The sequence below is a fragment of the Squalius cephalus genome (assembly GCF_949319135.1).
Source record: "Squalius cephalus genome assembly, chromosome: 21".
NCBI lineage: Eukaryota > Metazoa > Chordata > Actinopteri > Cypriniformes > Leuciscidae > Squalius > Squalius cephalus.
This window is the reverse complement of record NC_137142.1, coordinates 23,772,008-23,794,838: the sequence shown is the minus strand read 5'-3', so window position 1 is coordinate 23,794,838 and position 22,831 is coordinate 23,772,008. Positions and strand designations below refer to the sequence as shown.

Sequence of the window (22,831 nt, the reverse complement as noted above, 5' to 3'; positions counted from 1 at the left end):
CCCAACTATATTAAATAGACAGATACAATATAATAACCCATGTATTATTTCAACGCATTCTCATCCTAGGGCGTCATATACTGACGCTTTTGACATTTCGTCTACATCGAACGCACATGGCACCCTTTAGCGTCAATATGACACGCACAGAGCTTTGTTCGGTTATGGGTAGGTTTAGGTCTGGGGTAGGGTTAGGGTTAGACCGCTAGGAGGCGCCTTCTGGCTCATATCTATCTGCGTCTCATATTGACGATAAAGGGTGCCATGTGTGTTCGATGTAGACAAAATGTCAAAAGCTTCAGTATATGACGCCTTGGGATGAGAATGGGCTGATTATTTATGTAAAGGAAATGGATGGAGCATTTTGTGAGGTGCTTTACAAATTATTTTTGTTTCTCAGGTGGACAATGGAAAGAGGCTGACTGTTTTGGCCATTTATGTCGATACAAGGATTAAAAATGGGACAAACTGGGCCAGAAAACTCAACGCGGAATGAGTGGAGCAAAGTTAGCGTATCTCCATCATAGAAAGACACGGTTCCTTTCGGGATATCTACCCATAATCCAAGTTTTTGGATTGTTTTCCTCACTGCCAGGGACTTTTCATGTGAGTCCTGACAAACCAGATATTTTCCATTACCATGATAGATGTAGCAGAACACACTGTTAAAGTCACTGTTGGGATGCTCAGAATCCTGATCTCTAGTAGCTGACCCATATGACAGACCAATCAACCAATAGGGTTTCTTCCAGACGGCCACCTCCCAGTAGTGGGAGCCACTGGAGAAGCTCTCCTTGACCTGGACGCTGTACTGAGAGCTGATGTTTGTTTTCCGTTTCCTTTCTGGGGTTGGTTTCTTACTCCAGTGTACCTCCAGCTTGTCTGCCGAGACCTCTAACTCGGGGTGTGCTGTCTCTGGGTCTAAATTTACTGCTCTGAGACCTGCAGGTGGCAAAGATTGATAGGTTACACTATAAGGTAGGATTATTGTACTTTTTATTAAAGTCTAAGAATGTCTTTTAACATTGTGCATTGAACCATCACACTTACTAGACCACAGCCGCTGAGTGTTCTGCATGACAACTTCATCTAAGTTATCAACCAGCTGTTCGACTGTCTTCATCTTGTCTGTGGTGCTGTACTCTTGCTCTATCACAGACACAAGTGGCAATTCCACCTGGGACCTAGAGCGATGATGAAGAATTCATGAAGAAACATTCATTTTGGTTTTAATGTATCATGGCATAGTGGGGGAAAGAAAACATTTTGCGAGCAAACGCAAAGTTTCTCGGAGGAATGCAAATGTCATCACCATGTCCCTTTAGGGCAGGGATGGGCAACTTCGGTCCTGGAGGGCCACTGTCCTACAGAGTTTAGCTGCAACCCTGAAAAAATCACCTGCCTGTAATTTTCTAGTAATCCTGAGGACCTTGATTAGCTTGTTCAGGTGTGTTTGATTAGGGTTGAAGGAAGCTAAACTCTGTAGGACTGAAGTTGCCCATCCCTGCTTTAGGGGCTCTATAGATAAGTACAATTTAAAGGGAATGCAGTGAAAAGAACTCACCCAAGTCTATGTTTTTTGAGATGCTGCAAAAAAAAAAAGTTGTTATTGATAGACAACAGATTAAAAAAAGGAAAATGAGCACTCAAATATAATTCACACAATATGCACCTTGAGAAATATGATGTCATTTTCTTCCTCTAGGAGAGATTGGCTTGATCTTAGGGCAGCATTAATATCTTTAACATGACACTCCAGTGACTCATTTTTCCATCTCAGCCACTTGTTGGAGTAAAATTCTTCTGTTTCCAGAACAGCCAACATCAGCTTCTGATCCTCCTCAATCTGGGCTTTTATCTGGTTGTATTTCTCAACTATTCTGAGTCTGTATGCTTCTGCGTTTTTCTTGAAAACCACCACAAGATTGAGAAAACAAAAAAAAGTAAAAGCCTGGTGAACTCATAAATTGACAAAGGAAACATTATCTCTTGCTACAGTGGATTTGAATAGTTTTGCCATTCATTAAAAAAGTATTATTTCAAATCAAAATTAGCCTACCTGTGAAGTGCAGTATACAATAATTTTCTTGGTTTAATTGGTTGCTATGATTCAGAAAGCTCATATTGGAATACCCACCGACACCTCTGAAAATAATGGTTTCAAATCTTGCATAGCAGACTCAGCTAAATGCTTCCTCTGTAGAAGAAGTGATTTGTTGGTCTCCAGCACCTTCTAAAAGAACAAAGAGATTCCATAAGTTCTCAATACACTGTTACTTCACACTAAATTATAGGCATAATAATGGTCCATGAAAATGTTTTATTTATCTGAGAAAAATATATCTGAGTAAAAATAGATCTTAATTTGTAAAAAAAAAAAAAAACATTAAAATCCACTTCATACAAAAATGACCCGAATACACATCTTCTATGATGAGCATGTAATTTTATTTCTGTACTAAATTATATGTATTTATAATATACATAGCTTATATAATATTTATATAAAAAAATATAAATGTATAGGCTAAGTTTTTACTTTTAACAACATGTACATTTTTAAGAACTTGGCACATGTTTAAAAATGTCCCTTTAATTGACCAATCTATCAAAATAGACTATAGTAATATTTTTCACTCATTAAAATGTTTTCATCAACCCATTTTCATGAATTGAAGCCCCTACCTTGAATTCTGAGCATGCCTCTTGCAGCGTAACAGCTTGGTGGTTTTTGTGTGACCCAACCGCAATGCACAGACAACACACAGTAGTCTGGTCCTCCTGACAGAATAGTTTCAGCTCCTCCCCATGCTCCTTACACTTGAAGGAAATTAAGTCCTCTGTTACTTCGATGAGAGAGTGCCCTCTTAAAGCCTCTCTCTGCTGGTGCAGGAGAGTGTGAGCAGCGCACAGGGAGGCGTCGCAGGAGAGGCAGCTCTTCACAGCCACCTCAGTCTTCCCAATGCACTGATCACACATGATAATGAAGGGTGACATATGAGATGATCCTTCCAGCAAGGATGCTCTTGCAAAGACATCCTGAACTTTCCTTTGAAGATCTGAGTTGAACTCAAGCTTAAGGTCAGAAGGAAGGAGGATCTGACACTCCGGACAGAACAGTGGCCCTTCTCCTGATGTTTTGGGGTCATCCATGTTCCAGACCACTTGGATGCAGGTTTGACAGAAGTTGTGCCCACATGGAAGGCGTACAGGGTCTGTAAAAAGCTCTACACAAACAGGACATTTTAGGCCGTCTTCTTGCACGTCCATATTAGCAGACCTTCTATTAGCAGACCTTCTACTGTCTGAGTGTGGTGGCTTGGCATGAATATTTCAAAGATGAGGCTCAGTTTTCAATGCCATTTTGTTATAAGTGTATTCAATTACAATAAGCTGTTCATGTAATACAAACATAAAATATTTTAAAATAACTATGACATGCAGGTGATATTCAAGTACTTCTTGTTTCAAATATTGAAGTTAACCTCACCAAAATGCACACAAATGCCAAATTTTTAAGTGTCCAAAAAAGAAAAAAAAAAACTGTACACTTGAAGGAAAGTGTAGCTTTCTAGCTTGAATTCTAGCTTTCATTCATTGTGTTTTTTGTTTAGAATTTCATATTTAGAACTTTAATTTAATGCCAATATTTCTACAATTGTAATTTCTTTCTCTAACAGCATATGCCACTTTTTTGGAGGCTAATATCTTTAATTATTATACCCCACAACCCACATTTTATTTATCCAAAGCACCTGAAATAAACACAAATGCTTACCATGTTAACTTTCAAAAATTTGCCGCCCTTAAGCCTCAACAGCTATTTCTTTATTGTTGCCTTGGTAACCGAAAAATTCTGTCCCATTGCAGAAAATAACGATATAATAATTGCCAGTTTTTCATTTACATTTGACGTGACTCGTGAGGCTAATGTGGTTCTAATAAAATGCGGCTAATAAAAATATTGTTTCCAGCTTGTCTAGCAACTGCATTGGACAATTGATAATCTCACTGTCGCTAGGTGGCAGTGTGTCTGTAATGGCGATGTAAATTCCGCACAAACAACAACAACGAGGAAACCGTTTGACTTCTCGTGTGATCTCGATCTGTTCACTGACTGTACGCGGGAATTTCGAGTGTTTACGCTGCAGGGATACAGCTAAAGTTATGTATTTATATCTGCTGTTTTTTGTTTTTTTGTGAAATCAAATTTGAACACCGTTGCTCTGTGAGAAAATATGTTTCTGGACGAGCTAGATTTGAGCTAACTTATTATAGCAGTGTCTATTTTTATGTGCAGCTGACACAGTTTTGTGAGAGGTTTTTAAGTTTTGATACCAGTACAGCTGCTTCGTGGTTTTGTTTTCTCCGAAGAGCAATCTTTTTTTAGTCATTTTATTCACTTACAGTCCACGATGATGAAGTGTAAATCCAGCAGATCTTCCGTAAGTATTAGTGACATCTGATGTTTTGTTGATCATCCTCATCTAGCTATCTAGATAAATGTCATCCGCTGTGAACGTGTAACGTTACTAACTAACATTTTTGTTGTTATTGTAGATGGTCAATGGAGTTCAGTCAAACATTTCTGCCTTTTTCCTCTCAAAAGTAAGTACATAATACTAATCTAGTTAACTTATTTTCATAGTTCACCCAAAAATTCTCATTTGCTCACTTTTGTTGTTCCAACCCTGTATGACTTTATTTCTACAATACAAAAGGAGATTAGTGACTTACAACCTCATTCACTATTCACTTTCATTACATTTTGTCTAAATAATAAAAGAAAATGGGATCTAATGATTTATGCTGCAAACTGGTGTGTTTTACTACAGTATAGGTATGTGACAAACTGACCTATATACGCACGAGCGCTTTGTTCCCGCGGCTGTGTTCTCAGCAGGTGATCAGCGCCAGGCGCGTTGGTGACTTAGGAAAGCTGTCGTATCTTTGCTTTGTGAATACCTCTAAAGCCCATATACTAGTGACATAAATTACGTCATCACGTTGATTCTCACGTTCGAATTTCCAAGATGGCTGCCGTAAGAAGAAAGCTACAAGCGAAGCAACATTTCTCTCGTGTTTGGCGTCAAAATCCGCTATGAAGGTGAGTATTTTTTTGTTTCAAACCCAATACTTTTGATAGAATATACATTTAACTTGAATTAGGTGAAGTTTGGGATTGATTGTAACATTCGCATGTGTTTTTTTACGATCCGCAAGTGACGTTGTTGTCAAAAGCTGAATCGGCCATTCGGTCATATTGGCTTCCAAAACTTCTCCCAGTTTTCATCAATCCGTGCAGTATTTTTCAAAGTAATCATACAGAACGAAGGTTTAGAATCTCTAGATTACATTATTGTCATGATTTAGTCAAACATATATATAAATACCATGGATGGCTATGGATTTGTTTAGGAACAACTGTGCTTCTGGCTGCCTGCCAAGTCATGTGACCCGTTTCTAGCAAGCTGATTGGCCAAATCTTACAAACATTTTAGCCAATGTGTGCTGTATTATTCTGCACAGAGTTGGTAAAATTTAATTATTTTCACAATTACTGAATGTCTTTAGTACTTGAAGGCCTCATTGCTGTGTGTTGTGAGAATGAATTTCTTTGGCCTACACTGCAAAAAATGCTTTTCTTACTTAGTATTTTTGTTTTGTTTCTAGTCCAAATATCTAAAAATTCTTAAATCAAGAAGCATTTACTAGAGAAGTAAAATGACATAAGAAATTCTATTTTGTTTTAAGATAAAAAGAAAGTCATTTAAGTAATTTTTGCTTAAAACAAGCAAAATTATCTGCCAATGGGGTAAGAAAAAAATCTGAATTCGAATGGAAAACAAGATTATTTTTCTTACCCCATTGGCAGATAATTTTGCTTGTTTTAAGCAAAAATTACTTAAATGACTTTCTTTTTATCTTAAAACAAAATAGAATTTCTTATGTCATTTTACTTCTCTAGTAAATGCTTCTTGATGTAATAATTTTTAGATATTTGGACTGGAAACAAAACAAAAATACTAATTACGCATTTTTTGCAGTGTACTGATGTTTATTCTTAAAAAAAATTCAACATGCATGCATTTATTGATTGCTAAATGATAAATAACAATCATCAATTAATATTACTTCTGAGAAATAAATAATTGTCTATTTTGTAGGTATTTTTACTTCTTGATGAAACAATGCCAGTGGTGGGAAAATAACTTGACTTTCATATCATCCAAGGTGAGTTGTTTTTCATCCTAACAGAAATAAATAGAATTATGGAGTAGTAGTCTTAATATGTATATATTTATTTTAAATTATACTGAAAAACTGGAGTAGGTCGTGTGGTGTTTACATATTTATATTTCCACAACAACAAAATATAAATTTCTTCTAGATGAGCAATTTTGGAACTGCATTCAATATTCATGAATTAAATTGGATATAAATTAAATAAACTTCTTTTTTTCCCCTAGGTTATACCATCATGCCACCAAAGAAAAAGCCAAAGCGGGGATCGTTTTCTCCTCAGCCAGGCCTGTCTCGTCAGTATTTGATGGAACATTTCACTGCTGTACCAGCTAATCATGAGGAGCTAAAGAATGGTCACGTGTTACTCTCATTCATCTCTAATGACCATTCTTGGACGAATGTTGTCCGGGATATAAGTAACAAAATTCCTGACATCTCAATTCTACAGCATCAAGTGGTATCCCTTGTGTCCAGATCATTACAACGATTTAAGAACCTCTCTCGTGATGCAGAGATGGCAAAGTTTAAGGAGATCTGCAATGAAGTTTTCCCTGTTCATCATTCCCCTAGTTCCAGGACTGATCCTCCTACATCTATGAGTGACGAACCCACCTCTCCACAGTTAGAACCTACATCAGTTGAGAATACACCTTCAGCCTCGACCCCTGAATCGATCACCCTTCCACAGCTAAGGGGAGATGTCTCGACTCCACGAAAACTCAAAATGAGGAGAAGACTGGATCTCATGGCAAAATCTAGAAGTGAAATGAAGCAAAAGCATGCTATGGAGATGAAGTTGTTAAGAAAGAAGCTGAGACAGCATAAGAGTGTGAAGTACCTGAACCAGTGTCTTAAAAGGAAAGATGAAATCCTAGAGAGGAAGAAATCTACAATTAGGATTCTTCGACATGAACTGAAAACCACAAAATGTGCTACTGAGCTAGAGGAAACTAAATTTAAGTTGGCCAGACTGAAAAAGAAGCACCGCAGATTGAAGCAGTCCAACAAGAACAGGCGTCTTACTACCGTTAGTAAAAAACTTCATGAGAATGACCATACTAGACTCTCAAACTTGTTAACTGAAAAAGATGATGAGATAAGGTACTTAGAGAATGAAACACTCTGTCTTAAAGAATCCATTACTAATGAAGCGTCTGTTGTGGAGAAAAAAACTAAGAAAGATGAGAAAACGTTCTCATTAGATATGAGACAGATGGTGTATGATTCAATAATCAACCAAGTTCCTACTAAGAATATACCAGTACTCATCAGAAGGTTTGCTATGCGATTTGGAGTAAAGATTGATGCTGTTCCCCACAGAAATACTGTCGAGCAGATGGCCCGGGAGCTTGGTGCGATATCGGACCTACAAACCGCTGAAGTGGCAATGACTACCGAGAACCTTACACTAGGATTTGACTCAACAACACAGGAAGGTGTTCATATAAATAGCATACATCTTACAACTAAAACAAAGTGCTTTGTAGTAGCCATCGATCAGTTACCTGGTGGCACTGCGGAAGACTATGCTGAACATGTGACAAGTTCTATTGATGAACTGGCTAAAGTTTATTCAGGTTTTTATTTCTGTGATTACCAAGACTGCCGTAAATCTATTATCAGCAACATTTCAAATGTTATGACAGACCGCGCAGTTGTAAACCACGCTGCAATCCAGAGAATTTCAGAGTCGTGGGGCAAACCTCTTAATGAGCTTAACTGCCACCTTCATCCCATCGACACCATTGCCAGTTCATGCCGGGCTGCACTGAAGACATTGGAGACTTCTAAGGGACATGTATTTGGTAAAGACTGTCTGGCAGCAAACATTGTCCTCCAAATGAACAAACTCCGTTATAAGGATGGGAAGGGAGACCCAAAGGGTTTCACTACTTTTCTTGAAGATGTCAATTTGCCCCGTGGCTTGTTACCTCGTTATCGCGGGAATCGTCTCCATGTACTTTTTCACCTATGTGGCAAATACATAGAGCATTATGAACTGTTTGAGAAGTTCTTGAGAACTGGGACAGTGTCATGTGGTGGATTGCTGTCAGGTTTGCACAAAGACTTCACTAACCCAACTGCCAAGTTGGAAATCCAGGTCCTCGGCTTGAATGGAAAACTATTATCAGGCCCTTGGATGAAGAAGTTTTACACTTCTGCCGATAAGCAAGTTGATCACCTGGAAGGAATCAGTATTGTCAAAAACGTTCTGTCATCCCTCAAAGAAGCTCAACAGGATCCAATCAGTGTCCTCACTCGTGATACTGATTTTTTTGGTGACACCCTTGACAAGTGTGACTCAACATTAGCCAGACTCCTAGAGTTTCCATCGGACAAAGATTCTTTTGTCAGTATGATGTCTGCCTGTCTTTCTGCTACAACTGCTGTCATAGAAAGACAGTACAAACGATATTTAGAACTGATTGTGACTGATGAATTACGGAAAGAAACAGAAACAGCTAGGCCACACAACATTGACTCTGAAGAAATCATCGGTATGTTTAGTGCTGCCAAGCACCGAGCTCCTAATGCCACCCTATGCTTCATGTCATCTAGGATGAGGGCTCAAAAAAACCATCTAGTTGAGTACCTCGATGAACTGAAAAATCCTGAAAAGGAAAATATCATCTATTGGGCAGTAGGTATGGCTCGAAAGAAAAGACAAATTAATCGGCAAAGTCATGTGGAGATGAGGGGTGAATTATCACGAAGGGCTGCCCTGAAGCGTCAAAAGAAGGATCAAAAGGAGCGAAAAGCTGTTGAAAACAAACTTAAAGTGTTAGATGTGTCCCTGATCGAGAGCGAGTTTCCTGAGTTGGAAGAAAACTCCATTTCTGCTGTGACTGATATTCTCTCTGGTGCTTTAGTGGGCCGTAATATTTGTCATGTATGGTTTGATAGTGATTCTGGGGAGAAGACTGTTTACTCAGGACGTGTCGAGAAACTGAAAAAAAAGAAAAAAGGAACTTATGTAATTGCCTATTGGGGTGAGAATGAATCGTATGATGATGCTGTAGACTTTGAAGTGTCGGCGTATGAATTAGCAGCAGACCTTATATGCCAAGATCTAACATTATCCTAGAGCTGAAACGATTCAACTATTTTAGTAATCGTTTTGTTGACAGAATTGTGTGTGAGTGTGTGAGAGAGAGAGTGTGTGTGTGTGAGAGAGAGGGAGAGTGTGTGTGTATGAGAGAGACAGAGAGTGTGTGTGTGTGTGTGTGAGAGAGAGGGAGAGTGTGTATGAGAGAGAGAGACAGAGTGTGTGTGTGTGTGTGTGTGTGTGTGTGTGAGAGAGAGAGAGAGAGAGAGAGACAGAGTGAGTGTGTGTGAGAGAGAGAGCTAGAGTGTGTGTATGAGAGAGAGTGTGTGTGTGAGAGTGAGGGAGAGTGTGTGTATGAGAGAGAGACAGAGAGTGTGTGTGTGTGAGAGAGAGAGAGAGAGAGAGGGAGAGGGAGGGAGAGAGAGAGAGAGAGAGAGAGAGAGAGAGAGTGTGTGTGTATGAGAGAGACCGACCGAGTGTGTGTGTGTCTGATTTTGAGCCAGAATTAAAATAAAAGTTCGTATTTTTTGACGAAAACCCTGGCCTGTCTCTTTAGATCTTCTTGTCATGTAAACTAATCTCTATGTAAACTAATCTCTATTTAATCTAATATCATGTAAGCAGAAGTAAAATTGCTTTGTAAGATGACTAAAGAAACTATGAAATTCATGTGGCAATGCCAATTGTCTGTTTAATACAATAAATATGTGATTATACCTTTTATTTGAGAGGATTTTGATTTCATATGGAAAGATATGTGTGGATTGATGCTCTCGGTTTCATTAATTAGTGGTTAATTAGAAATAATAAAAATTTTATATATACCTTTTAAAAAGAGGTCATCTTAATCATGTTGGGCTTTTAATTACCTACACTGTGGTGTTTGAATTATGCAAATAGACCAAGGAATGAGGAAGTTATGATATTTTGAAGTGTTTGGTCAAGCGGAAGAGGTCACAGTTTTTCATTGTTTTATTGGTTTAATTAGATACAAAAATGACCCCAAATTTCCGAATTTAAAAATTCCATAACTTTCTTAATAATTATCCGATTTGAATCATTTAAAAACCATTTTAAAGGTATTTTTATTATCTATCATATGGTTATGATTATATATGAATTTTTTTATATTGATTTTTTTTGTCACATACCTATACAGTAATAATAATATGACAAATACCAGTTTGTAGCTTCAAAAAACATAATAAAATAAATTATAATTAGCCCTAAATCTATCTACAGTTCACTCAAATAAAGATGACATTTCAAAAAGAAAAGTGTGTATTATTATTCTTTTATTAAAAAAGAAATTATATTCATCAGAGTAAATGGAGTGACTCAAATTTTTGTGAATTTCCAAAAAGCCCTTGAATTTATTTTGAATGTTTGTGATGTCCTTTTAATCTTAAATTATTTTTTGCAAGTTTAAAATGGCTTTGCCTGCTCTTACATTAAAAATCTGGTGGATAACCATACCTTTGTTTTTTTCAGGTTTCTCCAAAGTCACCTAAAAGATTTGAAGCTGGAATTACAAGATCCCCCGTTTCATTGAAGACTTGTTTTGTGGAGAATGAAAATGTCCCCTGCTCCCCAAACCCATCCGCCGTTCCAGAGACGCCTGACAGTCTGAGGACAGAGAACCCTTCCGACACTTCATGTGAGAACCGCTCACCTGTGTCCCGTGGTCTACATACTAAAGGTGTCAGGGGTAAACCTAGCCTGAAGGCACGTAAGCTGATGCAGCCACGGAACAACAGCAGTCCAGAGTCAGAGGACACTTTTGAGCGTAAGAAAGGTGTTAGTCACTCTGGCTCTGTAAAGAGGTTGTTGCACAGCTCAGAAAACATCCAGAGTGCCAAGCGGTCCAGGATCATGCAAGTTCAGAAACCACCTGAGTGCGACACAAGCTTACCAGTGACTAAGCGAAATGAGTCTTTGAGAACGCTCTCTGTTTTGTTCCGGAAGAGTCCTGAGAAAAAAATCAAAGCCGAGTCTGTTAGTATTGAGAGTAGCCGATTGGCAACTGGGCCTTGTGTGAAAATGAATGGAAAAACAAATGGTTTCTCAAAGCTCTCAAAAAAATCCTCTCATCAGCTGAGCTTTAGTACCAGTGAGAAAGAGAATTCACTTGCTCATAATGTGAAGCCGGAGATTGGCATGGATGCGGTTTCTGGAACAAATGACTTAGATCTTGTGATGTCATATAGTTCATGGATGAAAAATGGGTCGACTGAAGAAAAAGAGACTTTTCTCAACTGTCCTATTACTAAGAAGAGGCCCTTGAGTACTACTGAGCTTCAAGTGAATGAAAAAATTGCTGATGGAAAGACTTTGCCAGCCCCTTTTGAGGATGATTTTACTGATTTGATAGATGAGTGGTTTGATGATGGCATGGAGCAAAAATCTGAGGCGCCAAAACCCAAGAAGTTCAGTCATGAGTATGAATGTTTTATTCAACCTATTTATGTGTACATAAGTGTGCCTTTATTTGGTGATTTTTGTGTACTAAAACTAAACATAACATTTTTTCTTGACTTTTAGAAAAATCAAAGGCATACCAGAGCATGTTACACTGACCTCTGGTGTTCATAACCGATACTGGGTACTGGATGTACAAGACGTCACTTCATCACGAAGTGGCACAGAGAAACACTTAACCATCACCTGCTCAAAGACGACACAGTCCACAGAGACTTGTGTTCTCAAAGATGGCTGGTATAAAATGTTACTTGACTATTTGAAAGATTCTTTTTGACGGTCTTTGTTTTTTAACTTTTCAACCTCTTTTCTAAAGGGAGAGTTCTCCGGTTGCTGTGGGGGACATCGTTCACTTGGAAGGGAGGAGTGTTTCTGGCTTGTGGACGATTGACAGAGACTCTGGTTTTCTGGTTCTGCTGCCTGACCTGCTGATATCTGGGACCAGCATTGCCAACAGTATTCGCTGTATGAGGAGAGGGGTGCTGGGAGAGATGTTTAAGGTGTGGAAATTGAATGTTGTGAATGTGTCTCACTATTCTTTCTATACTCTATAATTTTCTACTGATCAAATAATCTCTTTCCCTTAAATGATGATGCTAATTCATTTTTTTTAGAGTACATCCAATTTTAGTGCTTCAAATAATCAAAACTCTTGTGTGTGATTTTTAAGCAGGCATTTGATGGTGGATCTAAGCAGATGCTAAATGGTACCATAGTTCATGATATCTTCCAAAAAGCAGCCATGTCCTCCGATTTCTCTCCAGAGAAGATACAGACATTTGCCTCAGATGCCCTAAGAAGCCCCAACTACCTCGGACAAATGTAAGGGCTATCACGCAATATAAATTAGGACACTTAATGATCTGTTGTGTACATCTTTGCTATATCATGGTAATACAGCATTTGACCACAGTAATGAAGCTCCATATATTATATCAGTGCCTTATAAGTATTGTGAAATGTCTTGTGCTTGGTTGATTAGGTACAGTCTAAAGCTGACTCAGGCTGACATGAGACAGGAAGTTGAAGAATATCTTCCCTCTTTATCTGAGTGGGCAAAACACTACCTTCACACTTCACCACAGGCTGGACAAAAGCAGCTCACTCTGAAACTGTGAGTGTATATAGTTCTTCAAACAAGCAATTACAGCAAGCCCAGCAGGCTCTCAGCATTTTCTGGTTTGTACAGATTGATATAATGGATGAACTTAATGGTTTGTGTGGTTATTTACCATCAGCCCTAGCGACGGGGCTCTGAGCAAGCAAGATGCAACCTGTAGCATGACAGTCACAGATTTTGTGGACATCGAGGAGAACATCTGGTGTCCGAGTTTTGGCCTGAAGGGGAAGATAGATGTCACAGCTGGCATTAGGATTCACCGGAGAGGCAGAAAGCCCATAGAAAGGATTGTGCCACTGGAGCTGAAAACCGGAAAGGAGTCCAACTCCATTGAGCATCGCAGTCAAGTACAAAATGTTTCAGATGATGCTTTAGAAATGTAACATGTACAAAAAAATCACTTCTTATTACAGACATTTTATTTGCATTCTAGGTTATTCTGTACACATTGATGAGCTCAGCTAGACGTTGTGATCCAGAGGCAGGATTCCTCGTCTATTTGAAGACTGGCAGTCTACATCCTGTTGTGGGCAACCACATGGACAGGAGAGGTTGGTTTGTTATCATTTACTCGCCCTCATGTTGTTCCAAACCCATAAGACTTTCATTCATCTTTAAAAAACAAATGAAGATATTTGATGAAACCTGAGAGATTTCTCTCCTAAAGCCTCATTGGTCCTTGTGGAAGCTCAAACATGCTTGCGTGATTCGCATAAACAAACCAAATTGGTTCTCGTGGATCAAGCATCTAATTTAGCTCAATTAAATCTTTTAATCATTAAAAGCGATAATTTCTCTTCAGAAGGCTTTTATTAAATGCCTCGTTTCATTTGGATTGTTTATTATGTCTTTACGAGCTTGAGTTTCCATGGAGGGACAGAAATATATCTTCATTTGTGTTTTAAAAATGAAATGGGCTTATGATTTGGGAGTGACATGAGGGTGAATAATGAATGACAACTTTTGTAGTTGGGTGACCTATCCCTTTAAATCAAGTTTTTTGATACAAATGGTACAAATTAGAGCTGGTGGACTTGTCATAACAATGTAACATCAAAATCGTATAAGCTTACATCCTACTTATGACTATACTGATTAATATTTTTTCCATCACAGAGCTGATTAAAATAAGGAACTCTTTGGCCCATCACATCGGCAACAACCTGATCAAGATGGAGGGTGGAAGTCAAATGGCCCCATTGCCTGCCATGGTATCTGACCAGCAAGCTTGCAAGTACTGTCCTCAGAAAAGAAACTGCGCAGTTTACAACAGGTACTGTTTTTCTCTCTTCGTGTGTCATTTTCCATGACAACTTCCAACTTCAGAGATCTTTAATTCAATTTAGCTTTAGCTGAAATGTATCATTTGTGTAGAGCTGTGGAGAGAGATCCCGTGGGGAGCTGTAGTGAAGGTCCACAGGCATTTGTGCAGTCAGAGAGCGAGCACCTCAGCCAGATGCACCTCCAGTACTTCAGCCACTGGCTGCTGCTCTGCACGCTGGAGGCTCTCACCATGGAGAACAAAGGAGGTCGGCGAAATATCTGGCTTCAGACTTCCCAGCAGAGGTGGGTCTTTTATAAAATATGAGTTGTACATTGTTAGTTCACCCAAAAAAACATAAATTTACTCGACTTCATGTTATTTTAAACACATTTGGAAGACTTTCATTCATCTTTGAAACACAAATAAAGATCTTTTTAATGAAGCCTAAGAGATTTCTGTCCCTCCATTGAAAGTTCATTCCACCAATACTTTCAAGCTTCAAAAAGTTCATAAAGACATTGTAAAAGTAATCCATATGAGACACGATCGCTTAATATGATGAACATGCTTCATTTAGGCTTCCATAATTTTTTTTTATTAAATATGAACATAATCAACTCGTGACAAATATGGTAAGCAGAAAAAAAGGCAAAATTATATTTGTTCATATAAAGCAACCGACCGTGTCTCTTCAGAAGACTTCGGTCAAACCATCAAAAATTTAGTAAATGGACTTTCTTTGGAGGGACAGATGACAGAATTTTTATTTTTGGCAGAACCATTCATTTCATTTCATGTTTTATTTGTGTTTGAAATTTCATTTCATGTTTGAAACAGTTTTTTTTTTTATATATATATTTTTTTTATATGCATTTCAGATCCTTAGCAGATTAACACTGTGTGTTTGACTTAATTGAATGCTTTTGTCCTTAATGAATGTCCCTGTTCTTATGTTGTTCATTCTCAGGGAGAAAAGTGGTGGTTGTGCGGGTAACATGCGGTTAGCTGGAGCCGTCAGCGTCCTATCTGATGGTGTATATAAGCACAGCTTTGAAAGGAAGGAAGGCGAGCAGACTCTCACTGGGCTGATAGTGGGCGACAGGATTGTGGTCAGTGATCAGGACTCTGTGCTTATAGGCCTGGCCTCAGGATACGTCACAGAAATAACAGTCAGTGGAGTAACTTGCTCTTTGGACAAGTAAGTATCTTGCTTTTCATTAAGTTGATCATTTTGAAATTCATTTGACCTGAATCTGAAGTGGTCAAGGGTACATCAAAGCTTAATTCCACATTCCTATCATTTCAGAAACCTCTCTAAGTATTCCTCAAACACAGTTTTCCGACTGGACCAGGATGAAGGTGCATGCGGTCTTAGCACTCATCTAGGAAACCTGTCTATGTTAATGGAAAACACTCCAACCAGGTCTGATCATCATTTTATGTTTGTTTTGTCTCTTAAAGGGGGGGGGGGGGGGGGGGTTTATATATGAAAAGCTCAATGTGTACATTTTTTATGCAGTGAAAGATTGAGGGAGTTGATTGTGGAATTCAGGCCTCCCCAGTTCATTGACAACCTCAGCAGTGTTTTGCCACGAGACGCCAAGGACACTGTGGCTAACATTCTGAAAGGTGTGTTCATACACTGCCTTCTCTCAATAAACCATAATTTCAATCTTTCTGCAGAGAGCTGCTTTCAAACATGCCCTTGATGTGTTCTTGTGAATAATAGAGCATCTCTACTCCTACATGATGTGTTTTAATCATATTTTGCCTCTCAGGACTCAATAAACCCCAGAAACAAGCCATGAAAAAAGTGCTACTGTCCAGAGATTACACGCTTATTGTGGGAATGCCAGGTACTGGGAAAACTACCACCATTTGTACACTGGTAAGAGCGTAAGGGCTTATTTATGAATGAATTTCATATTCAGTAAATGCATGTACATTAATAAATGTAAGCTTGATTTTGTTTACATCATTTTTTTCTGACCTGTAGAATGAAACTTCCTGTTTATGCTAGTGGTTTCTATATGTGAACAAAGGAATATTAATCTGACATTTATTTTGCACTTCCTTGTTTTATAGGTGAGGATACTCCATGCTTGTGGATTTAGTGTTCTTCTGACTAGCTACACCCACTCTGCTGTGGACAACATCCTCCTGAAACTGAAGAGGTTTAAGATCGGCTTCCTGCGACTGGGTCGTACTCAAAAAGTGCACCATGACATCCTGCCCTTCACAGAGGAGTCATGTCGTGCCAAAGGCATGCAGACACTAGAAGAGCTGGAACAACTGTACAGTAAAGAAGTAATACATATTAAAATCTTCTGTCTTGTACAGTATAACACATACAGCATGTATCAGTTCAAATGTTTGGTGTCTATAAGATTTTCAATGCATTTTAAAAGTCTCTTATGCTCACCAAGGTGGCATTTATTTGATCAAAAATACAGTTAAAAATGATGAAATATTACAATTTATATATTTTAAAATGTAATTTATTCTTGTGATGGCAAAACTGAATTTTCAGCATCATTACTCTAGTCTTCAGAGTCACATGATCCTTCAGAAATCATTTTAATATGCTGATTTGATGCTCAAACATATTAAGCAGCAGAGCTGTTTTCAACATTACTAATAATAAGAAATGTTTAATACATTTTTTCAGGATTCTTTAATGAATAGAAAGTTAAGAACAGCATTTATTTGAAATAGAAATCTTTTGTACCATTATAAATGTCTTTACTGTCACTTTTGATCAATTTAAATAGCTAAATAAGTATTAAAGTAAAAAGAAAATCTGCACTTCCTTGTCTGACCCCAAACTATTGAATTGTAGTGTATGTGACATGTGAGAGATAATGGGAAAATGACTGTTTTGCATTATGCAAATTATTTATCATTGTAAATATCACCTTCTTTTTTTCTTGTAGCTTATCGTGGCCACCACTTGTATGGGTGTGAAGCACCCAATTTTCAGCCGCAGACGCTTTGACTTCTGCATCGTGGATGAGGCGTCTCAGATCAGTCAACCTGTATGTTTGGGACCGCTGTTCTACGCCCAGCGCTTTGTCCTGGTGGGAGACCACCAACAGCTTCCTCCTATTGTGCAGAATGCTGAAGCCAGGTAGTACACTATTGTCTGCATTCAGATGAATTTTTGCAAGATTTTCATGTTTTGCATCGCTGAATACAGCTTGTTGTTTTAATCATAAATATGAAGCTAATCATAAATATGAAGCTGCCAAAACTAGCCAAATTAAACCATCACCATATTATTAACCTAACCCATTATTTGACCACAAACTTTTTTTTTACTCAGGACCTTGGGTATGGATGAGAGTTTGTTTAAGCGTCTGGAGCACCACAGTGATGCAGTTGTTCAGCTGAATGTCCAATATCGAATGAACAGGTGGGGATTTACACCAGTCAGACATTCGGACTGTACATATGTGATTGTTAAATGGCAAATTTAAAAACAAAATGGGGGGTTAAAGATTCAGACTAATCTTTGTTAATATTTAATATCTCTAATAAAGGCATTTAAAAATCAAGTAGAATACTAGTAGGTGATTTTTCTGATACATTTTTGAGAATATTCACGACCACCAGCTGCAGCCGTGCAGCTCTTACACTTATTTTGTGTCCTGCAGTGCGATCATGTCCCTGAGCAACGCTCTGATGTATGAGGGCCGACTGGAGTGTGGTTCTGAAAGGACGGCAAGCGCAGTGCTGCAGCTGCCCAGCAGAGCTCAGGTTGAGAAGGAACTGGACCTGTATGTGTGTCAGCCACAGTACAGTGCTTGGGTCCAGGCTGCACTGGAGCCCAATAGTCCTGTCTGTTTCCTGGACACCTCTGAGGTCAGTCTTACTTTCTTTACTTTCTTTTTTAAAGCCCTGTTCATGCCACCAGTGGCATGCAGCAACAAAGTCAAATTAGAATATCTTAGTTTTACTGGCAATATATAAAGATATGATTTCTAAAGATATGTCCAGAATGCAGTCTACCAAAAACATTAGAGCGACTTCACAGTACAGAGGCTAGTGACATGCAGCGAAAAAGTCGCTGGCAGTGTGAACAGGGCTTTACACTTTATCTCATTTTGCATCCTAAATTTTCTTTTCCTACCTTATCCTTATGTACTGTACCTTTCTTCAGGTTCCCGCCCATGAGACTGTGGAGAAAAGTGGAATCAGCAACCACACGGAAGCCATCTTGGTACAAGCCCTCGTCACTTTGCTGCTCAAGGTCCGAACATGCCATTAGTTGTATGAAACACTGAAATCAATTTTTTTATGTAGTACTTGAAATGAAATGGTCATTTTAAATGTGTCGTAGGCTGGATGCAGAGCGTCAGATATTGGGGTCATTGCTCCATATCGGCAACAGCTGAAAGCCATCTCCAGTCTGCTACAGGGAGACACCTTTAAAGCTCTGGAAGTCAACACTGTGGACAAATACCAAGGACGTGACAAGAGTGTCATCATTGTGTCCTTTGTTAGAAGCAACCCTGAGGGCAACGTAAGTGGCCTTCCTCCTGAATTTTAAACAAACTAATAATTTTACCATTTAAACCAATTAACTGTTCATTGCAGTGCAGATCTGTATGGTATGATGGTCTTAAGTATAATCTGTTGCTGTGGTGATTAACGAAGAACCATTATGCACTAGATCATTTTCATTATTCTGAGATGTCAAATAATTTTTCAGCTGGGAGAGTTGCTCCGAGACTGGCGTAGACTGAATGTGGCCATCACTAGAGCCAAACACAAGCTCCTCATGTTGGGCTCGGCCCCCACCCTTCGCCGGTACGCGCCACTAGAGAAACTCCTCCGTCACCTTCAACAGGAAGATATGATATCCTTTACAGCAGCGTTTACTCTGTTTATTCAGTCTTTTGATGTGACTTTTTGTCACTCTTTCATTCAAATTAGCATAACAACTTCTTTGGTGAAACCGCTATTTTGAAATTGTCCTTAATTTTAAGTCACATCTTCCAGCTACCTCCTGCCGCCCATGAGGCACTACCTGGAATCCACTTGTGATAAAAACAAAAACCCTTCTGATACATGGTGTATGGCACAAAGATAATGCTGTGAAACAATTACTTGAAAACATTTAAGTGAAATGGTACACATAAGCTTCAAATAACTGTAGACAACTTTTATTTTGTTTTAATGATAGATGTCAAATTTAATATAGAATCAGTATTGACAGGCCTTAGTACATGCTTACATAATTACAATTCTTCACCCAATTAATTCCTACCTCATATCACATGTTTTTTAAATCCATTACCTTTTAATTATACATATTTGTATTTGTATACTTGTTTAATGTTATTTCTCCTGTTTTAAGAATTTAAAGAGTTTGTTTAATAAAAAATTGCACAAATTATTACGTTCTATTTTATATCCCCTGAACTATTTTTCAATAAGTAATATTTTATATAAATAACATCAAAGGTGAACAGTAACAAAGTACATTTACTTGAGTACTGTACTCCACTTGAGTATTATTTTGTATGGAAACTTACGACTTTAACTACATTTGAAAGACAAATATTGTACTTTTCACTCCACTACATTTCTATCAAGGTCCTCGAAGTCGAAAGTCATTTCCATTTAGCAGCTTTGAAAGTCAGTTGATGAGGGTTTTTTTTCTTCTTTAAAATGTGATTAGGTTTTTTTTTTTTTTTACAGACAGCCTATCAATAATCACTGTTGTAGGGTCACTTAAAGTTCAATGATTCCCCAGCATTTTTTGAGCACTGATCAGTTGATGCTAGTTTTTAATTAGTAACGGAGGCTTGGGCTCTCCGCTGTTAAACTGTTGACTTGAGATTGGAATCTGCCGCAAGGTAGTTCCGCACAAAAGAAACCTTTTTAAAGACACTTGGTTGTTGATTATATTTATTTACGTAGCTGTGCGATATGGCTCTGTATCAGCACGGCTGTGAGCGATATTGCATGGCTACTTGTGTGATATTGCTCATATATCATCACGATTGTGATTCGGCCAAATAGGCAATCAATGGCTCTGGACTGGAAAAGGCTCACAGCCAATCAGAATCGAGAACCAGAACGAACTGTTGTATACATTTTATTAAATCGCACATAACTTTTAAAATGTACCCTCATATTAATATAAAGTGAAAATTAAATGCACTTGATTTCCATCAAAACTATCCCCATATTCAATGAATTGGTTTTGCAAGATTGTCTAGATTTTAAAAGTTCCCTGAAGAATGATCTGCGCCTGACCAATGATGTCCAGTCGACCGTCATCTCTTATCTGCAGCCTTACCTCACCACCACGACTGGAACACTGGTAAGCTAGAAAAACAAACATAGCGGAGATAAATGTCTTATTCTAGCTTGTTTTGTTAATGTTAGCAGAACTTTACAGTTACTCATCCTTGGAAGTTTACTTTTAAACTTGTTAATTGATATCTTTATATTCATTCCAGTGTATGTGATGGCATGATGCAGTGAAGGAAAAGGAGGCTGTTACCCATCATTTTCTTTTTCTCCAGCTTCTCAGACCAATAGCCTGCAAGAACTGAATGTGCAGACCCTTTTAGAAATAAAGTTGTAGTATGATGCATTGATGATTGCCAGTAAGCATTGATTTCTCTTGTGCATGTCCAGTGAAGCCCATCATGATGGTTTAGTAATATTTTACATTGTACACATTTCTCATTCAAATGGCTTTTGAATGTTCTGCTCACCAGTGACTGGATCTTCAGGGACACCAACCCAGGGTGCGAAGACACGGGAGTAGAAGTCATATCCAGACTGAGTGGTCTGTGGTCCTTTCAATGTAACGATGAGACTTTTAATCTTACCAGTGGTCTCATTTCTCAGAAGAGTCTCTGCCTCTGGCCTCAAAGAGATAAGTTCAGACCTGCCAACAATGAAGAAATAACAACACTGCAGAATGTTTAGCATACTGTGTTGTAAATTGTAGATCGATCTTAATTATTATCTCTGACTGAATGTTGCACTAAAACATTTAAAATGCACTTCACATAAAATTTGCAATAGATTATTGATTTTTCTCTGCAAAGCTGTTTTCACATTTAATGCTCATGCACACAAATACAATCATCATCATTATAATTGCCTTTGTTAATTTCAGAAATGTCCAGCAGTACCTGTCGCAGGTGTCAGCTAGACGAATCATTAGTTTCTTTGTGGATGGACTGTAGCACACATCCTGAATGGGTAAGTCTCCAACAGCAGCCTGAAAATAAAAGTCAAAATGGTGTCACAAAATATTTTCTGCTTGTGTCTTACTAAAAACAAATACTAACTGGCAGCATTACCTTCAAAAGATCTTTGATTTCATGTTGGTCCTGCAAATAAAGCATTCAAAACTCAAATTCGGAACAAAAGCAACTTTAATCTTTAGTCCATTTTAGTTTTTGTTGAAGAAAGGGTCCACAAGGTGTCTTTTGGTCATACCTGGGGCTTTGGTTTGTTTAAGGGAAAGTCCATTATTAGAGATTCTTCATGTTGGCGCACATAAAGATCCCCACTCATAGTCTCAAACACCACAACAGGGTTGATGTTCTCTGTGTGATGATATTGTGCTTTTAAAACAGTCATCAGTCCATTGTTTTTTGGTAAAAAATGTATGTCAGGACGAGCGTTTCTTACTTTTAATGTAAAAGAGCACTGCTGCTGAGGCCAATGTTGCATGTCCACATAGTGCAACCTCAGTTTTGGGGCTAAACCAGCGTAACCCAAACTTCGCACCTTTCAAAATACATCAAATCCAAAATGTAAATAAGAGTTTGAGTATTTCAACATGCATCTCAGCTGCAGAATACCTGAGGAAAAATCCATAGAATTCCGTCTTGTGATGAAAGCAGTCTGTGATAAATTCATTTCAGCGGCAATGCTTTGATAAAGCTCATCTTGCAGCTCCTAAATGTATTAGAGAAGAGAAACATTTTATAACATTGTGCATAAACACATTTACATTGTATTACCATGAATAACTAATCTATAGTCTTGTGATAATGTAATACTTACATTCTCCATAAGACATATTGCAGCAGGATTACCTTTGAAAGGTACATTGGTAAAAGCATCAACCGTAAATATTGGAATTTCCATTGATTACCGCTCTTCAGCTCTCTGGGGTTTTTTCTCGTACCTTTTAGGTATTCTTAGAGCAGTTTTTGAAATCAAGTTAGACTTTGAACCTTATGATATAACAGCTCAGGTTAAAGGTACAGACTTGAGATTTCAAAATGTGTTTCTAGATGGACTTTTCACTGTTATATTATCCTTAAAATCCTATCTTTCTATCTGTCTGTTGTTTTCAGACATATACAGACAGAGACAGACAGATAGGACAGACAGGTCCATAATGACATGATAGCATCACGCAGTTGCTGCAGATTAGTCAGCTGCACATCCATGATGCGAATCTCACGTTCCACCACATCCAAGGTGCTCTATTGGATTGAGATCTGGTGAAAGGGATGGACATGGTCAGCAACAATACTCAAGCTGTGGCGTTTAAAAACAATGCTCAATTGGTACTAAGGGGTGGGAAGTGTGTCAAGAAAATATCGCCCACACCATTACACCACCAACAGTAGCATGAACCATTGATTCAAGGCAGGATGGATCCATGCTTTTATGTTATTTATGCCAAATTATG

General features: G+C 38.3%; 4 protein-coding genes across 4 annotated transcripts; 2 read left to right on the top strand and 2 right to left on the bottom strand.

Moving 5' to 3' along the window:
• Positions 1-372: 372 nt before the first annotated feature.
• LOC307149813 (E3 ubiquitin-protein ligase TRIM62) lies at positions 373-3,270 on the bottom strand (the record flags this gene model as incomplete). The annotated part of the gene is made up of 6 exons (XM_079856379.1): positions 373-942; positions 1,051-1,184; positions 1,565-1,587; positions 1,673-1,906; positions 2,138-2,233; positions 2,686-3,270. The coding sequence occupies 6 exons, from the start codon at positions 3,268-3,270 to the stop codon at positions 377-379; spliced, it is 1,638 nt and encodes a 545-aa protein (XP_079712505.1). The 3' UTR covers positions 373-376.
• An 827-nt stretch (positions 3,271-4,097) lies between these two features.
• Positions 4,098-19,561, top strand: dna2 (DNA replication helicase/nuclease 2). The gene is made up of 23 exons (XM_079854711.1): positions 4,098-4,445; positions 4,561-4,608; positions 10,784-11,730; positions 11,834-12,007; positions 12,087-12,270; positions 12,444-12,592; positions 12,753-12,884; positions 13,009-13,237; positions 13,324-13,441; positions 14,007-14,163; positions 14,265-14,456; positions 15,122-15,352; positions 15,461-15,577; positions 15,674-15,783; positions 15,933-16,042; positions 16,240-16,461; positions 17,088-17,281; positions 17,477-17,566; positions 17,808-18,015; positions 18,314-18,403; positions 18,494-18,676; positions 18,866-19,012; positions 19,147-19,561. Exons 1-23 carry the CDS (start codon positions 4,416-4,418, stop codon positions 19,198-19,200), a joined length of 4,116 nt encoding a protein of 1,371 aa, XP_079710837.1. The 5' UTR covers positions 4,098-4,415; the 3' UTR covers positions 19,201-19,561.
• LOC307148838 (uncharacterized protein) lies at positions 4,984-10,013 on the top strand. Its single transcript, XM_079854714.1, has 3 exons — positions 4,984-5,107; positions 6,168-6,234; positions 6,471-10,013. The coding sequence occupies exon 3, from the start codon at positions 6,482-6,484 to the stop codon at positions 9,329-9,331; it is 2,850 nt and encodes a 949-aa protein (XP_079710840.1). The 5' UTR covers positions 4,984-5,107; positions 6,168-6,234; positions 6,471-6,481; the 3' UTR covers positions 9,332-10,013.
• A 753-nt stretch (positions 19,562-20,314) lies between the features above and the next one.
• On the bottom strand, positions 20,315-22,306 carry LOC307148860 (phenazine biosynthesis-like domain-containing protein). Its single transcript, XM_079854764.1, has 9 exons — positions 22,195-22,306; positions 21,990-22,086; positions 21,817-21,915; positions 21,622-21,731; positions 21,483-21,512; positions 21,312-21,400; positions 20,886-21,061; positions 20,669-20,731; positions 20,315-20,490 (listed from the first exon to the last, which is right to left on the bottom strand). The coding sequence occupies exons 1-9, from the start codon at positions 22,276-22,278 to the stop codon at positions 20,378-20,380; spliced, it is 861 nt and encodes a 286-aa protein (XP_079710890.1). The 5' UTR covers positions 22,279-22,306; the 3' UTR covers positions 20,315-20,377.
• Positions 22,307-22,831: the final 525 nt, after the last annotated feature.

Excerpts from the sequence above, each read along its gene's own strand:
- LOC307148860 (XM_079854764.1), bottom strand. The coding sequence starts at position 22,278 with ATGGAAATTCCAATATTTACGGTTGATGCTTTTACCAATGTACCTTTC. Across the intron at positions 22,087-22,194 it reads CAATATGTCTTATGGAGAAT|GAGCTGCAAGATGAGCTTTA; the intron begins GTAAGTATTACA and ends TAATACATTTAG. Across the intron at positions 20,491-20,668 it reads GGAGAAAAAGAAAATGATGG|CTTACCAGTGTTCCAGTCGT; the intron begins GTAACAGCCTCC and ends TTGTTTTTCTAG.
- dna2 (XM_079854711.1), top strand. The coding sequence starts at position 4,416 with ATGATGAAGTGTAAATCCAGCAGATCTTCC. Across the intron at positions 13,238-13,323 it reads CCATTGAGCATCGCAGTCAA|GTTATTCTGTACACATTGAT; the intron begins GTACAAAATGTT and ends TTTGCATTCTAG. Across the intron at positions 16,043-16,239 it reads CTACCACCATTTGTACACTG|GTGAGGATACTCCATGCTTG; the intron begins GTAAGAGCGTAA and ends CTTGTTTTATAG.
- LOC307148838 (XM_079854714.1), top strand. The coding sequence starts at position 6,482 with ATGCCACCAAAGAAAAAGCCAAAGCGGGGATCGTTTTCTCCTCAGCCA.